The 21,826-nt window shown below is 44.0% G+C and overlaps 1 protein-coding gene across 1 annotated transcript in view; it reads left to right on the top strand.

Annotated features, from left to right (window-relative positions):
* LOC139568269 (glucagon receptor-like) overlaps positions 1-9,912 on the top strand; it is a 70,963-nt gene extending 61,051 nt beyond the window's left edge. Inside the window, exons 10-14 of the mRNA XM_071390017.1 lie at positions 1,464-1,533; positions 4,134-4,222; positions 4,584-4,728; positions 5,916-5,957; positions 6,230-9,912. Coding sequence (XP_071246118.1) covers positions 1,464-1,533; positions 4,134-4,222; positions 4,584-4,728; positions 5,916-5,957; positions 6,230-6,649 — 766 coding nt within the window. The 3' untranslated portion in view covers positions 6,650-9,912. The remainder of the gene's footprint in view (positions 1-1,463; positions 1,534-4,133; positions 4,223-4,583; positions 4,729-5,915; positions 5,958-6,229) is intronic.
* The last annotated feature ends 11,914 nt before the right edge of the window (positions 9,913-21,826 follow it).

The raw sequence follows: 21,826 nt of genomic DNA, 5'->3' as shown, positions 1-21,826 counted from the left end.
TACACACCATCATCTGCTCATCATCATCTGCTCATCTATCACTCCAGTGTTAATCTGCTAAATTGTAATTACTTGCTATTATGGCCTATTTATTGCATTACCTCCTCACGCCATTTGCACACACTGTAAATAGACTTCATTTTTTTTCTATTGTGTTATTGACTGTACGCTTGTTTATTCCACTTGTAACTCTGTGTTGTTGTTTCTGTTGCACTGCTTTGCTTTATCTTGGCCAGGTCGCAGTTGTAAATGAGAACTTGTTCTCAACTGGCCTACCTGGTTAAATAAAGGTGAAATAAAAAATAAATTTAAAAAAATGATCACTCTTTTACGACTAAGAGTTTTCAGAGATCTCTTTAAAATACATATATATATTTTATTCATATTTATATGTTTTATGAGGCTAGATACACTAATGTTGATTAAATCCCATTTTGAGTTGAGACTGTTCCATAGGTCTCCTTTGACTGTTCCCTCCCTCCTTAGACTGTTCCCTCTCTCCTTAGACTGTTCCCTCTCTCCTTAGGCTGTTCCCTCTCTCTCTCCTTAGACTGTTCTCTCTCTCCTTAAACTGTTCCCTCTCTCCTTAGACTGTTCCTTCTCTCCTTAGACTGTTCCCTCTCTCCTTAGACTGTTCCCTCTCTCTCATTTGACTGTTCCCTCTCTCTCTCCTTAGACTGTTCCCTCTCTCTCTCCTTAGACTGTTCTCTCTCTCCTTAAACTGTTCCCTCTCTCCTTAGACTGTTCCCTCTCTCTCATTTGACTGTTCCCTCTCTCTCTCCTTAGACTGTTCCCTCTCTCAGACTGTTCCCTCTCTCCTTAGACTGTTCCCTCTCTCTCCTTAGACTGTTCCCTCTCTCCTTAGACTGTTCCCTCTCTCCTTAGACTATTCCCTCTCTCTCCTTAGACTGTTCCCTCTCTCTTTCCTTAGACTGTTCTCTCTCTCCTTAGACTGTTCCCTCTCTCTCTCCCTAGACTGTTCTCTCTCTCCTTAGACTGTTCCCTCTCTCTCCTTAGACTGTTCCCTCTCTCTCTCCTTAGACTGTTCCCTCTCTCTCCTTAGACTGTTCCCTCTCTCTCTCCTTAGACTGTTCTCTCTCTCCTTAGACTGTTCCCTCTCTCTCCTTAGACTGTTCCCTCTCTCCTTAGACTGTTCCCTCTCTCGCTCCTTAGACTGTTCCCTCTCTCATGATGATGATGGTGATGATGATGATGATGATGATGATGATGGTGATGATGATGATGATGATGATGGTGATGATGGTGGTGATGATGATAATGATGATGATGTTGATGTGGATGATGATGATAGTGGTGATGATGATGATGTTGATGTGATGGTGATGATGATGGTGGTGATGATGGTGTCGATGATGGTGGTGATGATGATGATGTTGATGTGATGGTGATGATGTGATGGTGATGATGGTGATAATGATGATGATGTTGATGATGTTGTTTAGGTGCTGGGAGAGGAACATCAACATGGGTTACTGGTGGATTATACGTTCTCCCATCCTGTTAGCTTACCTGGTGAGTTTACTCTCTCTCTCTCTCTCTCTCTCTCTCTCTCTCTCTCTCTCTCTCTCTCTCTCCCCCACTCTCTCTCTTTCTCTCTCTCTCCCCCCCTCTCTCTCCCCCCCTCTTTCCCCCCTCTCTCTAACCCCCTTCTCTCTCTCTCTCTTTCTCTCTCTCTCGCTCTTTTTCTGATGAATTAAAATGACTTAACTATCTGCATCAGCTTCTAGAGTATTTCAACATGAGGTATTATGATGCACAAACACTGATATATTAAGTTCAGTAACTAGAATACCGCATAAATCATAAATCTGAATTTTTAATTTAAAAAATCAAAATTTGATAAATTCCAAAATTCGTACTATTTATTAGATATAATATTTGATTACGTACATTCAGTGATCAAGTGTTAATGTTTAAAAAGGTTATTTTACATCTTCAATTATTTGCTATTTTAACCCACTTTAGCAGGTATTGATAAACGCAGTACTCATTCCACTAGCAGTCAGTGGAGGTAGGACTGCAAACACTGTAGGATGCTGCTTGTTCCTCCTGCATGAAGGAACCATTACACCTCATAGCACATCTAACTGAGTAAATATCCTCCTGCATGAAGGAACCATTACACCTCATAGCACAACTAACTGAGTAAATATCCTCCTGCATGAAGGAACCATTACACCTCATAGCACATCTAACTGAGTAATTATCCTCCTGCATGAAGGAACCATTACACATCATAGCACAACTAACTGAGTAATTATCCTCCTGCATGAAGGAACCATTACATCTCATAGCACATCTAACTGAGTAAATATCCTCCTGCATGAAGGAACCATTACACCTCATAGCACAACTAACTGAGTAAATATCCTCCTGCATGAAGGAACCATTACACCTCATAGCACATCTAACGGAGTAAATATCCTCCTGCATGAAGGAACCATTACACCTCATAGCACATCTAACTGAGTAATTATCCTCCTGCATGAAGGAACCGTTACACCTCATAGCACAACTAACTGAGTAAATATCCTCCTGCATGAAGGAACCATTACACCTCATAGCACAACTAACTGAGTAAATATCCTCCTGCATGAAGGAACCATTACACCTCATAGCACATCTAACTGAGTAATTATCCTCCTGCATGAAGGAACCGTTACACCTCATAGCACAACTAACTGAGTAAATATCCTCCTGCATGAAGGAACCATTACACCTCATAGCACATCTAACTGAGTAATTATCCTCCTGCATAAAGTAACCATTAAACCTCATAGCACATCTAACGGAGTAATTATCCTCCTGCATGAAGGAACCATTACACCTCATAGCACATCTAACTGAGTAATTATCCTCCTGCATGAAGGAACCATTACACCTCATAGCACATCTAACTGAGTAATTATCCTCCTGCATGAAGGAACCATTACACCTCATAGCACAACTAACTGAGTAATTATCCTCCTGCATGAAGGAACCATTACACCTCATAGCACAACTAACTGAGTAATTATCCTCCTGCATAAAGTAACCATTAAACCTCATAGCACATCTAACGGAGTAATATCCTCCTGCATGAAGGAACCATTACACCTCATAGCACATCTAACTGAGTAATTATCCTCCTGCATGAAGGAACCATTACACCTCATAGCACAACTAACTGAGTAATTATCCTCCTGCATGAAGGAACCATTACACCTCATAGCACAACTAACTGAGTAAATATCCTCCTGCATGAAGGAACCATTACACCTCATAGCACAACTAACTGAGTAATTATCCTCCTGCATGAAGGAACCATTACACCTCATAGCACATCTAACTGAGTAATTATCCTCCTGCATGAAGGAACCATTACACCTCATAGCACAACTAACTGAGTAAATATCCTCCTGCATGAAGGAACCATTACACCTCATAGCACATCTAACTGAGTAATTATCCTCTTGCATGAAGGAACCATTACACCTCATAGCACATCTGTATCACGAGGTCTAAAAATGCTGAATTACCCACAATCCTCTAAAAACAGAGCCATTTGGCAAGTTGTTGCAAAACCAATTATTATGTTTAGAGTGAAAATTGACTCAATTAGACCCAGTATATTACATTGAATTTACATTTACAATGTCATGTTTTTGAACACATTAAAAGGAAGTTAAGGTAGTCAAATATTGACGTAAAACCAGAAACCTGCATTTCCATGTTAAAATCATAGATGTCGAGGGGTAATATTTACTTAGTGCCTGAATCATATCACACACACACACACACACACACACACACACACACACACACACACACACACACACACACACACACACACACACACAGACAGACAGACAGACAGACAGACAGACAGACAGACAGACAGACAGACAGACAGACAGACAGACAGACAGACAGACAGACAGACAGACAGACAGACAGACAGACAGACAGACAGACAGACAGACAGACAGACAGACAGACAGACAGACAGACAGACAGACAGACAGACAGACAGACAGACAGACAGACAGACAGACAGACAGACAGACAGACAGACTATTTAGGGTGGGCTTAATTTCTTTCTCCTTTTGTCTTTTTCTCGTTCTCTTTCTCAGATGAATTTCTTTATCTTCATCCGGATTATAAAGATCCTGATGTCGAAGCTCAAGGCCCATCAGATGAGATACACAGATTACAAGTTCAGGTGGTTGAGGACTACAAATCTCTCCATCCCATGTTCCCTTCTAAAGTCATGTACTTGATATATTAACAGGTTATAAAGTTGTGTGTCTATTGTGTGGTTGGTCTCTGTAACATCCTCCTTTTATGACCCCAACTTTTTCTCTTGCCCCTTCTGCCTCCTTCTTTCAATTTGATAACTCTCAATCTCTCTCCCTCTCCATCTCTCTCCTTCTCCTCCCCCTTTTCATTCTGTCGCCCTCCCCCCCTTTCTCTTTCTCTCTCCCTCGCTCTCTCACCTCCCCCTTCTCTCTCTCCCTCATACTCTCTCACCTTCTCCCCCTTCTCTCTCTCCCCCCTTCTCTCTCTCCCTCTCTCTCTCTCAGGCTGGCTAAATCCACTCTGACCCTCATCCCTCTGCTGGGTATTCACGCCATCCTCTTCACCTTAGTCATCGATGAGTCCGTCCCCAAAGGTTCCAAGATGCGTCTCATCCGCCTCTTCTACGACCTCCTCTTCAACTCCTTCCAGGTCAGGAGATCAAACTTACATCACTTCCTGTATGGGCATCATCGGATGTGTCCCAAATGGCACCCTATTCCCTATATAGTGCACTATTTTTGGCCAGGGCCCTATTCCCTATATAGTGCACTATTTTTGGCCAGGGCCCACAGGACATTACATTATTAAGACTGTAATGTGGTGTTATGTTGGGTCACCATGGCGATAAGGTGTAACGCTGTCATCGAGGTGAAATAGGGTAGTAATAAGACTGTAATGTGGTGTTATGTTGGGTCACCATGGCGATAAGGTGTAACGCTGTCATAGAGGTGAAATAGGGTAGTAATAAGACTGTAATGTGAATATGAACATGTACATATGAATAGTGTGTAAATATTATTTTGGTTGTCTCTTGGTGTCTTTCCAAAATATATAAAAAATAAATAAATAATAGTATTTCATGTAACATCTTATCTTGTTCTTGTCTATTAATTACTGGTGTAAAGTACTAAAGTAAACATACTTTAAAGTACTACTTAAGTAGTTTTATTTGTATCTTTACTTTACTATTCATATTTTTTGACAACTTTTACTTTTACTTCATACATTTCCGCTGGCACCGAAAAGTACACATTACATTCTGACAGGAAAAAGGTCAAATTCACACACTTATCAAGAGAACATCTCTGGTCATCCCTACTGCCTCTGATCTGGTGGACTCACTAAACACAAATGCTTTGTTTATAAATGATGTCTGAATGTTGGAGCGTGACCCTGGCTGTCCGTAAATTTAAAAAACAAGAAAATCGTGCCATTTGGTTTGCTAAAATAAGGAATTTGAAATGATTTATACTTTTACTTTTGATACGTAAGTATATTTTAGAAATTACATTTGCTTTTGATACTTAAGTTTGTTTAAAACCAAATACTTTTTTACTTTTACTCAAGTAGGATTTTTCTGGGTGACTTTCACTTTTACTTGAGTCATTTTCTATTAAGTCATCTTTACTTTTACTCAAGTATGACAATTGGATACTTTTTCTCCCAATGCTATTACTGTTCTCTACTTTGTCATGTATTTGTCTTTTATGTGGACCCCAGGAAGAGTAGCTGAGACATGTGCAGTAGCTAATGGGGATCCTAATAAACTAAACTAATGTGGTGTTACGGTGTGTTACCATGGTGATAAGGTGTTCTTAACCTCTCCCTCTCTACAGGGCCTACTGGTGGCCATCTTGTATTGTTTCGTCAACAAAGAGGTGAGTCTGAATCCCCTTTTCTCTCTCACTCCTCTCTCCCTCTCACCCCTCTCTCCCTCTCCGCCTCTCTCTCTTGTCTCCCCCCTCTTATAGAATCTTATCATTATCTGTCTTCATCTGCTCCGCTCTCTCTCTCTGTCTCTCTCTCTCCCTTTTTTCCTCCCTCCTCTCTCCTTCTCTCTCCCTCCATCTGTTTGTCTCTCTCCTTCTCTCTCCCTCCATCTGTTTGTCTCTCTCCTTCTCTCTCCCTCCATCTGTTTGTCTCTCTCCAGGTCCAGTCTGAGATGTTGAAAAAGTGGAAGAGATGGAAGCTGGGTAAAGACATCGAGGAAGAGTACCGTCATACATACAGCCACACGCCTCACGTCAAGAGCGGCAGCATCGTCACCGGCAACCTGGCCGGTGTCCAAGACAACGGCAGCGACCCTAAAGACTCACAGTTAACCCCCAACCCCGACTACGACCCAGATCCCAACCCTGCCTCAACCTCCATCACCCCCAATGAGAGCAGTAGATTGGTGGGGTCCTGCCACAACAGGACGGATAAAGCAAAGACTCAATCCTCCCTGCAGTGTCCCTCCACACCACACGGTGGCACTAACAACTGCAGCACTCTGATGGAGGACGTTTGTCTGGAGGAGAGGGCGCAGAGTTATACACGCCCAGAGGAGGGCGCCGAAAGCAACTTCTGACCAACGGGGGAAGACCATCCCCGGACTATGGATTGATTGGTTGATTGATAGATAGATTGCTAAAGTGTTCTGGTGTAGAAAGAGACAACACACCTACTGGAGGGGACCGTTAATGCACTGCAGGTCCAGATCCTATGGATTGATTGGTTGGTTGGTTGATTGATTGATTGGTTGACTGCAGGTACAGAAGCCTCGATAGTCTGAAAATATGAAATATTTTACTGTTTCTTTTTCTGTGACCATATTTTGACCACACGGGATGGACCACGTTCCCCACTGTGTTCAGGACCTCAAGGAAATCTCTTCGTTGACCACGAACATCACGGTTGACGAGAACTACTGCTAAAGGAAAACTGGCAGGCCTGCTAGCTGTGTCCATGTGTACGACCGCCAACCAAACGCTACCCTCGCTCAACAACTCCCTGGCTGTGCTCCCATTCTCCTCCCTTTTCTAGAAGTGTGCACTAGCACCCCCGTCAGTAATTTAAAGCATAGGATTGGTGTAGCTTCACATTGGCTGGAGGTATTTACCCACCATTTTCAAATTCAGGTGAGAAAGTGTGTAAGTCCACACCGTGTGTCCCTGTTCTCTACTGCTACTGAGGCCCAAATGGAGCCCTATTCCCTATGTAGTGCACTACTTTAGACCAGAGCCCTATTCCCTATATAGTGCACTACTTTAGACCAGTGCCCTATTCCCTATATAGTGCACTACTTTAGACCAGAACCCTATTCCCTATATAGTGCACTACTTTAGACCAGAACCCTATTCCCTATATAGTGCACTACTTTTGACCAGAGCCCTATTCCCTATATAGTGCACTACTTTTGACCAGAGCCCTATTCCCTATATAGTGCACTACTTTTGACCAGAGCCCTATTCCCTATATAGTGCACTACTTTTGACCAGAGCCCTATTCCCTATATAGTGCACTACTTTTGACCAGAGCCCTGTATAATGCATAGAGTGCCATTTGAAAGATCAGCTCTGTGGTTCTGTATGACCCTCAGCAGCCACCGTACTTCACTGTTGGCCAGCACAGTTTAGTTTAGTTCAGCACGTTCCTACCAAAACAACCATGGAGACGTCTTGTTGATAACATCTTGCATAACTTAACCATTTATATTATAGATCTAATCCGTGTCAAAATAAGTGACATATACACAGATTTACACAGATTTACACACACACACACACACACACAGACACACACACACACACACACACACACACACACACAGAGACACACACACACGTTCCTCCCAGAGCGCTCTATCTCTGCCCTCTCAGGCCAGGACAGGACTAGATCAGAACACCCCAGAGAACAGACTCAGCTGTGGAAAAACAGGACATTCTAGAATGTTGCCAGGTCTGTCTGGCATTCTGACAGACATTTCTGGAACCCCCAAGGATTATGGGACTGTGGAGGACTGGACCTCTCACGGTCTCTCTGAGAGGATTATGGGTAGTTTGTTTGGGTGCAATTTTTTGGGGGAGTGAATATTGAGTTTCACCATTAACTGTTGGCCCCATTTGAGTGGACAGACAGAGAAACAGACAGAGAAACAGACAGAGAAACAGACAGAGAAACAGACAGAGAAACAGACAGAGAAACAGACAGAGAAACAGAGAAACAGACAGAGAAACAGACAGAGAAACAGAGAAACAGACAGAGAAACAGAGAAACAGACAGAGAAACAGACAGAGAAACAGACAGAGAAACAGACAGAGAAACAGACAGAGAAACAGACAGAGAAACAGACAGAGAAACAGAGAAACAGACAGAGAAACAGACAGACTGTATAAAATGTAAGTTATTCAGGTTCTATAAGGACAGCCATTCCATCGACCACCAATCAGACATAAGGATGCATCATACCAGCTCTTACCTCCAGGGGGACTATAAGAGATGGGGTACCCCCCTCCCCCCTCCCCCCTCCCCCCTATGCCCTTCCTCTTTTCGTTGACCCGACATATTCTGTCAGAATGTCTGTATGGTTGTGGACTAATGGAGACATTACGATGTCTGTATGGTTGTGGACTAATGGAGACATTACGATGTCTGTATGGTTGTGGACAGACGCTGTGGACTAATGGAGACATCACAATGTCTGTATGGTTGTGGACAGGCGCTGTGGACTAATGGAGACATCACAATGTCTGTATGGTTGTGGACAGACGCTGTGGACTAATGGAGACATCACAATGTCTGTATGATTGTGGACAGGCGCTGTGGACTAATGGAGACATCACGATGTCTGTATGGTTGTGGACAGACGCTGTGGACTAATGGAGACATTACAATGTCTGTATGGTTGTGGACAGGCGCTGTGGACTAATGGAGACATCACAATGTCTATTCATATAGATGGTGAAGATACAAGGCTTTCTGTTTCTGTGGATGTTTTGTTCTGTGACCTCACCGTGCAGGAAAACCTCTAGGTCGTAGGTCCTGGAGAAACTCCTGTGCTTGTGATCTATCCCAGCGTTTCTCAGACTAATCAGAGCTTGATGATGCACAAGGTTAATACCCAATAGGAGCGAGTTTGGGAGACGCTGATCTGTTCTCACTCAACCCACGCCCAGCGTGTGAAGTCGAGGGCATCGTCATCATGAGTAGTGCCCAGAGGATTTCCTGACTACGTTATTAACTAACCAGGAACGAACTCTGCAATCCCATTGTTATTAACTAACACCAGCTAAAGCCCTGGGCCTGTATTCACAAAGCGTCTCCCGAGTGGCACAGTGGTCTAAGGCACTGTATCTTAGTGCTAGATGCATCACTACAGGCACCCTGGTTCGAATCCAGGCTGTATTACAACCGGCCATGATTGGGAGTCCCATAGGCCGGCGCACATTTGGCTCAGTGTCGTCCGGGGTAGACCGTCGTTGTAAATAAGAATTTGTTCTTAACTGACTTGCCTAGTTAGATGAAGGTTTAATTTCAGAGTATAAATGCAGATCTAGGATCAGGTCCCCCCTGTCCATGTAATCTTATTTGTTATGTTCTGAAAGGCAAACTTGATTCTAGATCAGCCCTCCTGCTCCTGTTCTTAGCCGTATTGTGAATACAGACCCTGGATAGGTCCCGTGGGCAGGGTGACCTCCTGTCTCTAGCCTACTCATGACGTGATGTCTCCGTGATGTGTAGAATGTACATACCAAGTTCTTAAACAGAGGAATGAAATATGTTGTTTTGTGTTCCGTTAGAAGTCGACATGATTCGAAAGATTGTAATGATTAAAAGACATGACCAACTGACCATCAAGACTGTTCTTTCTCTTCTGCATTCCAAAGGTCACCTTATTCCCTATCTAGTGCACTGCTTTTGACTAGAACCCTATTCCCTATATCTACTGCACTACTTTTGACACTGAGCTCTATTCCCTATACAGTGCAGTACTTTTGGCACAGAGCCCTATTCCCTATGTAGTGCACTACTTTAGACCAGAGCCCTAGTCCCTATATAGTGCACTACTTTAGACCAGAGCCCTAGTCCCTAGTGCACTACTTTTGACCAGAGTCGTATTCCCTATATAGTGCACTACTTTAGACCAGAGCCCTATGGGCTATAGTGAAGAGAATTCCATTTGGGACACAACATCTGTCATCAGGTGGTTTAAACAAAGGCACCAATCAGTTGTTTGTATGTACACATACGTATCATTCTACACAATTGTTTCACCAACCATTCACCAATGATTGATTGATTATTTCCCTCTGAGGTCCTCATTACAATGCTGGTATAATGATCTCAATGCTGGTATAATGATCTCAATGCTGGTATAATGATCTCAATGCTGGTATAATGATCTCAATGCTGGTATAATGATCTCAATGCTGGTATAATGATCTCAATGCTGGTATAATGATCTCAATGCTGGTATAATGATCTCAATGCTGGTATAATGATCTCAATGTGGTGTAATGAAAACCTGCTTCATTCTTTCTGTGTGTCAGCGGTTCACTTCTCCTGAAGAGGAAGACGTGCAGGACTTTATTGTCCGGGCCCACTGGACACACACTGGTTGATTCAGCGTCGCCTCCGCCTCATTTCAATGAAATTACTTTGAACCGGCGTGGAACAGACGTTGAATTGACTTCTGTGCATTGTGGGAACGTACAGAAGGTCCAAAGGAAATGTTTCCTTCTGCTTTAACCCAAAAACCCTCTGAACTTCTGATCAATTTATCACTTTCATTATTACCATGTTGTTCAGCAGTCTGTCCTTTCTGTCCGTTGGCAGCGAGCCTCTGTTACCACGGTACTGCCAAGGAGAAACCAAGAGACAAGACAAGACCATGAATCTAATTTGTCAACGTCAATATTTTCCAGGAAAGAAGAACGAAAGAAGATGAAAGAGAAGAAAGAAAAGAACTTGGCATTTCCAAAGAGCACGTTGTGACACGTGATGACAATCTCACTGGCGACACCTTACAACAGTGACAGACAGTGTCGTTATGGACCCAGAATCCTCTCCAAACATCAGAGGAATGACGGCATTCTAACCTAATAGCACTTCGATCTGACTCCGTATCAGGTGTCTTTAAATGCGAGACGCCCTGTTTGTCTCTGACGGATCTAGCCAGGGCCAGGTAGTAAGCCGGGTAGTAAGCCGGGTAGTAAGCCGGGTAGTAAGCCGGGTAGTAAGCCGGGTAGTAAGCCGGGTAGTAAGCCGGGTAGTAAGCCGGGTAGTAAGCCAGGTAGTAAGCCAGGTAGTAAGCCAGGTAGTAAGCCAGGCAGTAAACCGGGTAGTAAGCCGGGTAGTAAGCCGGGTAGTAAGCCGGGTAGTAAGCCGGGTAGTAATCCAGGTAGTAAGCCGGGTAGTAAGCCGGGTAGTAAGCCGGGTAGTAAGCCGGGTAGTAAGCCGGGTAGTAATCCAGGTAGTAATCCAGGTAGTAAGCCAGGTAGTAAGCCAGGTAGTAAGCCAGGTAGTAAACCGGGTAGTAATCCAGGTAGTAAGCCAGGTAGTAATCCAGGTAGTAAGCCAGGTAGTAAGCCAGGTAGTAAGCCAGGTAGTAAGCCGGGCATCACCAGTCTCAGAGACTATAATGTACACCTGTCTGAAATAAACCCTCATAACAATGTCTACATACTACAAGCTGATTCTAGACATCAGAGTTCTAGCAGTACATGAACTGAGTCACTTAAAAGCAGAGGGATCCAGTTGGAAACACAAGCAGCACTTCTAAATGATGAAAGTAGTCGATCAAAGAGTTACTGTGTACACAACGTATTTTCTCTAATCAAAAATGTGTGTGTGTGTGTGTGTGTGCATGTGTGTCTGTGTCTGTGTGTGCGATTGTATGTGTGTGCGTGCGCGCTCAAGTTTCTGTGTTGGTGTGTGCGTGTGTGTGTGTCCGTTTGTCTTTGTGCTTGTCTGTCTTTGTGCTTGTGTGTCTGTGTGTGTGTCTGTGTGTGTGTGTCTGTGTGTGTGTGTCTGTGTGTGTGTGTCTGTGTGTCTGTCTGTCTGTCTGTCTGTCCGTCCGTCCGTCCGTCCGTCCGTCCGTCCGTCCGTGTGTCCGTGTGTGTGTGTGTGTGTGTGTGTGTGTGTGTGTGTGTGTGTGTGTGTGTGTGTACAGTGGGGGTGGAACATTGCAGCCCCATCAGACTCAGTAACAGAACAGCCACCAGTGTTCTTAAAATCCAGGACCAGGTTCTATCACCACGGTAACACTGGTCACTCAGACCCTCCTCTCTCTTCCCATCCATGTGGAATATAGATACTGTAGATATTGTAGATTATAGATATTGTAGAATATAGATATTGTAGGTATTGTAGATTATAGATATTGTAGATGATAGATATTGTCGATATTGTAGAATATAGATATTTAGATATTGTAGAATATAGATATTGTAGATTTTGTGGAATATAGGTATTGTAGAATATAGATATTGTAGGTATTGTATAATATAGGTATTGTAGATATTGTAGAATATAGATATTGTAGATATTGTAGAATGTAGGTACTGTAGGTATTATAGAATATAGATATTGTAGAATGTAGGTACTGTAGGTATTATAGAATATAGATATTGTAGATATTGTAGAATGTAGATATTGTAGATATTGTAGAATATAGATATTGTAGGTATTGTAGGGAGCGTCCTGAATGGCACCCTATTCCCTATATAGTGTACTATGATGGTCAGAGCCCAATGGTTCCTGGTCTAAAGTAGTGTACTATGATGGTCAGAGCCCAATGGTTCCTGGTCTAAAGTAGTGTACTATGATGGTCAGAGCCCAATGGTTCCTGGTCTAAAGTAGTGTACTATGATGGTCAGAGCCCGATGGCTCCTGGTCTAAAGTAGTGCACTATGATGGTCAGAGCCCGATGGTTCCTGGTCTAAAGTAGTGCACTATTAAATAGGGTGCCGTTTGTAACGCATGTAACCGTCTGTATATTGGTGATGGATGTTTCATTAAGGCCTAATGAACAGTGTCTGTAACATCCATTATATTGGACATAGATAGATGGTGGTGGGTGAATGTGTTGTTTTGAAGGCTGAGGAGAATTTATGTAACGCTGATGAGTTTTAAACCTCTGTCCTCTCTTCTCAAAATTAGTTTTAACCCTCTGTCCTCTCTTTTCAAATCCCTCGACCCAAATTGTCCTCTCTACCCAAATAAATGCACCTACATGACTTTCCCTACACTTTCTATCCTCTCTTCTTAAATTAGTATAAAACCTTCCATCTTCAAATGACTCTCTTTAAAAATATATATATATTTGACACCCACAGTGACCTTCAGTGTGATGATGTTGTTCTCTTGAGACAAGATGTTGTTCATTGTGACATCACCTTCCCTACTGTTCTCCTGTATTCCGAGCTGCAGTAGTTGCTATGTGTTCTGTCTGTGCATTATGACGTCATGGCTGTGTGTTCTGTTTTGAATCAGACAGTAGTTAATGAGCCCAGAGTGTTGTTGTTTGAGCCTTTAAGGCCTGATTAATCCACTGCTCTTATCTGGGCTCTGCCACTCTGCTCTGTTTCAACATTGAAACAAGACCCCATTCATCTTAAACCACATGTGTACCCTGATCACAGACACGCACACGCAAACACACACACTCACGCACAGTCCATCCATCTGGAGCTGTACGTGTTCAGGGTTTCTCAGTGTTTTGTTAGTCAGTGTTTAGTCAGCGTTTCAATTGATGACCAAAACTTTGTATAACCCCACATTTCCAGGTCAGCTCCCTACTTAATCATTGTGTGGTGGGTGTGTAAGTGTGTGTGTGTGCGTGCGTGCGTGCGCCTGCCTCTGTGTGTGTGTGTGTGTGTGTGTGTGTGTGTGTGTGTGTGTGTGTGTGTGTGTGTGTGTGTGTGTGTGTGTGTGTGTGTGTGTGTGTGTGTGTGTGTGTGTGTGTGTGTGTGTGCATCTGTGTGTGTGTGTTTCTGAGTCTGTGTGTGTGTGTGTGTGTGTGTGTGTCTGACTGAATCTGTGTTTCTGAGTCTGTGTGTGTGTGTGTGTGTGTGTGTGTGTGTGTGTGTGTGTGTGTGTGTGTGTGTGTGTGTGTGTGTGTGTGTGTGTGTGTGTGTGTGTGTGTGTGTGTGTGTGTGTGTGTGTGTGTGTGTGTGTGTGTGTGTGTGTGTGTGTGTGTGTGAGTGAGTGTTTCTATGCAGTTTGCCGTCAATAATAATGAGTCACCCCATAAACTGAAAACATGGAACAAGGACTATTCCAGTATTCCATCAGGTGGAATGTATCACCACATATGGCGTAGGAACCTACATCCCCATTTAGAGGGGGAGAAGTGGTTTAGAACCACATGGGGAACGTTCTCTGGTTGCCTAGCACCAGCTGAGATCAAGGCTATAGTCCTCCTACCCATTGATACAGCAGCACTCTGACCCTCATATCAACCTGAGTCCCAAATGGCACCCAATCCCTACATAGTGCACTACTTTGACCAGATGGGCCCTGTCCAAAAGTATTATAAGGGGAGTAGAGTGTCAGTTGTGACGCAGCCTGTGTCTTTTCAGAAGGAGAGCGTAACCTGACAGTTCTCTATGTGGGTTTCCTGTGGCCGTCTGAACAGTGATAGACATCCTTGAGTTAGCAGGGAGAGTGTGTTCAACTGTCCTCCTCTTCACTTAATCCCCACCATCCCCTGACTGACTAGTACATGTACATTAAATGTATAATGTGGAGTGAGAGAGAGGGAGAGAGAGAGAGAGAGAGGGAGAGAGAGAGAGAGAGGGAGGGGGAGAGAGAGGGAGGGAGGGAGGGAGAGAGAGAGAGAGAGAGAGAGAGAGAGAGAGAGAGAGAGAGAGAGAGAGAGAGAGAGAGAGAGAGAGAGAGAGAGAGAGGGAGAGAGAGAGAGGGAGGGAGGTGGGTGGGTAAAGAGGGAATGGTTCTTAATTAAAGGAGTCATATGCTGCCATCGTCTCAACGATATGGATTCACTGATGACTGATGGAATGATAAAATAGATTAAAAAGTGGAATCAATCATTCACATAGTGAGTGTGTGTGTGTGTGTGTGTGTGTGTGTGTGTGTGTGTGTGTGTGTGTGTGTGTGTGTGTGTGTGTGTGTGTGTGTGTGTGTGTGTGTGTGTGTGTGTGTGTGTGTGTGTGTGTGTGTGTGTGTGTGTGTGTGTGTGCATCACTTGAAAGACATTTCCCCATTGAAACTAGTTCATTAAATATTGATAGTTACATTATCTGGGCTCAACTGGGATGTCTTCTGATTCTGAATGAACATGAACGTCATGCTGTACTGTTGTCACAATACCACAATTTCTGCTTCAGTACCGATATCATCCAGATACTCAATACCAAAATGACACCAAATCTATGCTACATATTAGCCAATTAATGAAGTGAATTTAAAAAAATTGGGTGATAATCAGCTTTGAAATCAGCATATTTTGCGTTATGGTTCGCAAATTATCACAAAGTATTAAATCAAATCACATGTTATTTCTCACATGCGCCGAATAAAACAGGTGTAGTGTTGTACCTTACAGTGAAATGCAGAATACAACAGGTGTAGTGTTGTACCTTACAGTGAAATGCTGAATACAACAGGTGTTGTACCTTACAGTGAAATGCAGAATACAACAGGTGTTGTACCTTGCAGTGAAATGCAGAATACAACAGGTGTTGTACCTTACAGTGAAATACAGAATACAACAGGTGTTGTACCTTACAGTGAAATGCTGAATACAACAGGTGTTGTACCTTACAGTGAAATGCAGAATACAACAGGTGTTGTACCTTACAGTGAAATGCAGAATACAACAGGTGTTGTACCTTACAGTGAAATACAGAATACAACAGGTGTTGTACCTTACAGTGAAATGCAGAATACAACAGGTGTAGTGTTGTACCTTACAGTGAAATGCAGAATACAACAGGTGTAGTGTTGTACCTTACAGTGAAATGCAGAATACAACAGGTGTTGTACCTTACAGTGAAATACAGAATACAACAGGTGTTGTACCTTACAGTGAAATGCAGAATACAACAGGTGTTGTACCTTACAGTGAAATGCAGAATACAACAGGTGTTGTACCTTACAGTGAAATGCAGAATACAACAGGTGTTGTACCTTACAGTGAAATGCAGAATACAACAGGTGTTGTACCTTACAGTGAAATGCTAACTTACAAGCCCTTATCCAACGATGCAGTTTTTAGAAAATACCTAAAAAAATATATAATTTAAAAAAGCAAGAGATAAGAATAACAAATAATTAAAGAGCAGCAGTAAATAACAATAGCGGGGCTATATATAGGGGGTACCGGTACAGAATCAATGTGGAGGCTATATACAGGAGGTACCGGTACAGAGTCAATGTGGAGACTATATACAGGGGGTACCGGTACAGAGTCAATGTGTCAATGTGCGGGGGCACCAGTGTCGAGGTAATTGAGATAATTATGTACATGCAGAATGTTAAAGTGGCTAAGCATAGACAATAACAGAGAGTAGCAGCAGCGTATGGCGGGAAGGGGGGTGTAGCCATTTAGTGTGGGTAGCCATTTGATTAGCTGTTCAGGAGTCGTATGGCTTAGGGGTAGAAGCTGTTTAGAAGCCTCTTGAACCTAGACTTGGCGCTCCGGTACCGCTTACCGTGCGGTAGCAGAGAGAACAGTCTATGATTAGGGTGTCTGGAGTCTTTGACAATTTTTAGGGCCTTCCTCTGACACCGCCTGGTATAGAGGTCCTGGATGGGAGGAAGCTTGGCCCCGGTAAATGTACTGGTCCATACGCACTACCCTTTGTACTGCCTTGCGGTCAGAGGCCGAGCAGTTGCCATTCCAGGCAGTGATGCAACCCGTCAGGATGCCCTCGATGGTGCAGCTGTAAAATCTTTTGAGGATCTGAGGACCCATGCTAAATCTTTCAGTCTCCTGAGGGGGAATAGGTCTTGTTGTGCCCTATTGACGACTGTCTTGGTGTGCATGGACCATGTTAGTTTGTTGTTGATGTGGACACCAAGGAAGCTCTCAACTTGCTACACTACAGCCCCGTCGATGAGAATGGTGGCATGCTCGGTCCTCCTTTTCCTGTAGTCCACAATCATCTCCTTTGTCTTGATCACGTTGAGGGAGAGGTTGTTGTCCTTGCACCACATGGTCAGGTCTCTGACCTCCTCCCTATAGGCTGTCTCATCGTTGTCGGTGATCTCATCGTTGTCGGTGCCGATCACTGTTGTGTCATCAGCAAACTTAATGATGGTGTTGGAGTTGTGCCTGGCCATGCAGTCATGAGTGAACCGGAGGGAACTGAGCACGCACCCCTGAAGGGCCACCGTGTTGAGGATCAGCATGGCGGATGTGTTGTTACCTACCCTTACCACCTGAGAGCGGTCCGTCAGGAAGTCTAGGATCCAGTTGCAGAGGGAGCTGTTTATTCCCAGGGTCCTTAGCTTAGTGATGAGCTTTGAGGGCACTATGGTGTTGAACGCTGAGCTGTAGTCAATGAACACCATTCTCACATAGGTGTTCCTTTTGTCCAGGAGTTTCAGGGATAATGGTGTTGATGTGAGCCATGACCAGCCTTTCAAAGCATTTTATGGCTACAGACGTGAGTGCTACGGGTCAGTAGTCATTTAGGCAGGTTGCCGTTGTGTTCTTGGGCACAGGGACTATGGTGGTCTGCTTGAAACATGTTGGTATTACAGACTCAGACAGGGAGAGGTTGAAAATGTCAGTGAAGACCTTTGCCATTTGGTCCGTGCATGCTCGGAGTACATGTCCTGGTAATGCGTCTGGCCCAGCGGCCTTGTGAATGTTGACCTGTTTAAAGATCTTACTCACATCGGCTGTGGAGAGCGTGATCATACAGTCGTCCGGAACAGCTGATGCTCTCATGCATGTTTCAGTGTTACTTGCCTCGAAGCGAGCATAAAAGTTATTTAGCTCATCTGGTAGGCTCGAGTCACTGGGCAGCTCTCAGCTGTGCTTTACTTTGTAGTCTGTAATAGTTTGCAAGCCCTGCCACATCCGACTACAGTCCGAGCCGGTGTAGTAGGATTCAATCTTAGTCCTGCATTGACGCTTTGCCTGTTTGATGGTTCGTCGAAGGGCGTAGCCGGATTTCTTATAAGCTTTCAGGTTAGAGTCCCGCTCCTTGAAAGGGGCAACTCTACTCTTTAGCTCAGTGCGATTGTTGCCTGTAATCCATGGCTTCTGGTTGGGGTGTGTACGTACAGTCACTGTGGTTGACAACGTCCTCAATGCACTTATTGATAAAGCTTGTGGACTGATGTGGCGTACTCCTCAATGCGATTGGAAGAATCCCGGAACATATTCCCGTCTGTGCTGCAAAACAGTCCTGTAGTTTAGCATCTGCTTCATCTGACCACTTTTTTGTAGACCGAGTCACTGGTGCTTCCTGCTTTAATTTTTACTTGTAAGCAGGAATCAGGAGGATAGAGTTATGATCAGACTTGCCAAATGGAGGGTGAGGGAGAGCTTTGTACGTGTGTCTGTGTGTGGAGTAGAGTTGGTCTAGAATTTTTTCCCTCTGGTTGCAAATTTGACATGTTGATAGAAATTCGGTAAAACTGATTTAAGTTTCCCTGCATTAAAGTCACCGGCCACTAGGAGCGCCACCTCTGGATGAGCGTTATTCCTGTTTGCTTATGGCAGAATACAGCTCATTTAGTGCAGTTTTAATTCCAACCTCGCTCTGTGGTGGTATGTAGACAGCTACGAAAAATACAGATGAAAATCCTCTGGGTAAATAGTGTGGTCTACAGCTTGTCATAAGGTACTCTACCTCAGGCGAGAAAAACCTTGAGATACCAGACCACCTGTTCACATAAATACATATAGAGTGTTTAACCCGCCAGCTGTATGTTCTTAATGTCGTCGTTCAGCCACGACTCGGTGAACCATAAGATATTACAATTTTAAATGTCCCGTTGGTAGGATATACGTTCTTTCAGTTTGTCCCATTTATTTTCCAGCGATTGAACGTTAGCTAACAGGACAGAAGGCAAGGGCAGATTAGCCACTTGTCGCTGGGTCCTCACATGGCACCCTGATCTTTTGCTCGAAATCTCAGTTTCCTTCACCAGCGAATTACGGGGATCGGGGCCTGGTCGGGTGTCAACAGTATATCCCTCGCGTCCGACTCATTGAAGAAAAACACTTTGTGCAGTTTGAGGTGAGCAATCCCAGTTCTGATGTTTAGAAGCTCTTATCGGTCATAGGAGACGGAAACAGCTACATTATTTACAAAACAAGTTACAAACAACGCAAAAAAACTAACAAAATGGCATCAACTATTGGTTGAGGGACGATTATGGGTAATGAATTGATGCTAGCTTGCGCTATCTTCTAGCATTGTTTCTAGCATTGTAAAGTGTTTCACGCCTGTATGGACATTGTTTTGTGAACAGTAACAAACAGTTTCAATATTTCTACATGCCGTGTTGTATTATTCAAGTGTGTTAAGTCCTGTGTAGCATGGGGAGCTAACACGACGCAGGCCAGACTCCCAGTGAGTTCAGTGGTTCCTCAGGACAGACTAGAGTCAGTACGAGAGGGGAGCTAACGTGATGCAGCCAGTGAGTTCAGCGGTTCCTCAGGACAGACTAGAGTCAGTACGAGAGGGGAGCTAACGTGATGCAGCCAGTGAGTTCAGTGGTTCCTCAGGACAGACTAGAGTCAGTACGAGAGGGGAGCTAACATGATGCAGCCAGTGAGTACAGCGGTTCCTCAGGACAGACTTGATCCTCTCAGTCAGTAGACGGCGTGAGACACAATTGACAGAAGTACAGAAAGTTTAAAAATGTGAAAACAGAACCGCTTGTCATGTCCTAGTATGGACAACGTAGTGGAGTTTGAGTATAGCAACGCTAATCACTGCCTCCTCCTACTTCTCCTGCTACTCCTACTTATCCCCCTTCTCTCCTCCTCTTCCTCTCCTCTCCTCCTCTCCTCTTCCTCTCCTCTTCCTCTCCTCTTCCTCTCTTCTTCTCCTCTTCCTCTCCTCTTCCTCTCCTCTATCCTCTCCTCTTCCTCTCCTCTTCTCCTCTCCCCTTCCTCTCCTCTTCTCCTCTCCTCTCCTCTCCCTCTCCCTCCCCTCTTCTCCTCTCCTCTCCTCTCCTCTCCTTCTCCTCTTCCTCTCATCCTCCTCTCCTCTTCCTCTCCTTTTCTCCTTTTCTCCTCTTTTCCATGACATTTTTCCTCCTCTTCCTCTCCTCTCCTCTTTTCCATTACATTTTCCTCCTCTTCCTCTCCTCTTCTCCTCACACCTCTTTTCCATTACATTTTTCCTCCTCTTCCTCTCCTCTTTTCCACCTCTTCTCTTCCTAGATTTGAGATATGTTTACAATGCCATAGCAAGTGAAATAACCAAACAAAAGTGAAATATACAATCATAAATGAACAGTAAACATTACACCACACAAGAGTTCCAGAAGAATGGAGACATTTGATGTGTTATACTATTATCTAGTGTTGTAACAAGTCGAAGTAGAAAAGGGAAGATAAATGAACAGATCATTCTAGATTGTAACGTGTTGGTGCTCCACTGGTTGACCTTTTCTTTCCCCCTCTCTCCCTCTTTCTCGCTCTCCCTCTTCTCCCTTTCTTCCCTTTCTCTCATTTCCTCTTCTCTCTTTCTTTCCCCCTGTCTCTCCCTCTTTCTCGCTCTCCCTCTTCTCCCTTTCTTTCCCTTTCTCTCACTTCCTCTTCTCTCTTTCTTTCCCTTTCTCTCTCTCCCTCTTTCTCTCTCTCCCTCTCTCTCTCTATTTTCCTCTCGCCAACTCTCTCTCTCTCTCCCCCTCTGTCTCTCTGTGACTCTCTCGCCTCTCTCCCTCTGTCTCTCTGTGACTCTCTCTCTCTCTCCCTCTCTCGTCTCTCTCCCTCCGTCTTCCTCTCTCTCTCTGTCCAATAGAGTGATAGCAACTCAACACTTTGGAATGTTCTTTGACAGAGGGGTCCAAGCATCTGTCGGCTGCATCGTTCTCCAACTGAGTCTGAGGGTTGCTGGTTTTTCTTAGTGAAGATAGTAGAATACAATCAATACTTTTTTGTCCATTGGTAACAACAGAAATACGCAATTCCTTTCTCAACACCGTCAGATACACACGCACGCTGAGAGGCACAGGGTCAGCCCCAGGGCAGCGGCCCTTAATGTGGGTGAGAGTGTATTTGGTTGGAGACTGACTGAGTGTGTAGTCAAAGGAAGAGAGAAATTGTCAAGTAGAGAGAAGAGAAGAAAAAGAAATAGAGAGAGAGAGAGAGAGAGAGAGAGAGAGAGAGAGAGAGAGAGAGAGAGAGAGAGAGAGAGAGAGAGAGAGAGAGAGAGAGAGAGAGAGAGAGAGAGAGAGAGAGAGAGAGAGAGAGAGAGAAGCAGTAAGACTAGGCTACATAATTACAGGGAGAAAAGTTATGGCCTGAAGTGTAACATGAAAGCAGTGTATCTCTGAGTGGTTTTACTGCAGAGAACTGCTGTAGAGCAGGAATCAGTCAAGCAGAATAACAGCACCCACAGGGAGGACAGAGGCTTGTGTTTCAATGGGTTTGGAGTTTCAGAAGGAAACGGGGGAGCAGGTACATTTTGCCCACAGGAATATTTACAACATGATAGTAAGGAGACATTTGTCCTCTACAGAGATATGTTAGTTAGGAGCCATTTGTCCTCTACAGAGATATGTTAGTTAGGAGCCATTTGTCCTCTACAGAGATATGTTAGTAAGGATA

Source organism: Salvelinus alpinus, chromosome 2, assembly GCF_045679555.1.
Source record: "Salvelinus alpinus chromosome 2, SLU_Salpinus.1, whole genome shotgun sequence".
In the NCBI taxonomy this organism is placed as follows: Eukaryota; Metazoa; Chordata; class Actinopteri; order Salmoniformes; family Salmonidae; genus Salvelinus; species Salvelinus alpinus.
This window is presented reverse-complemented; position numbering and strand designations above follow the sequence as displayed.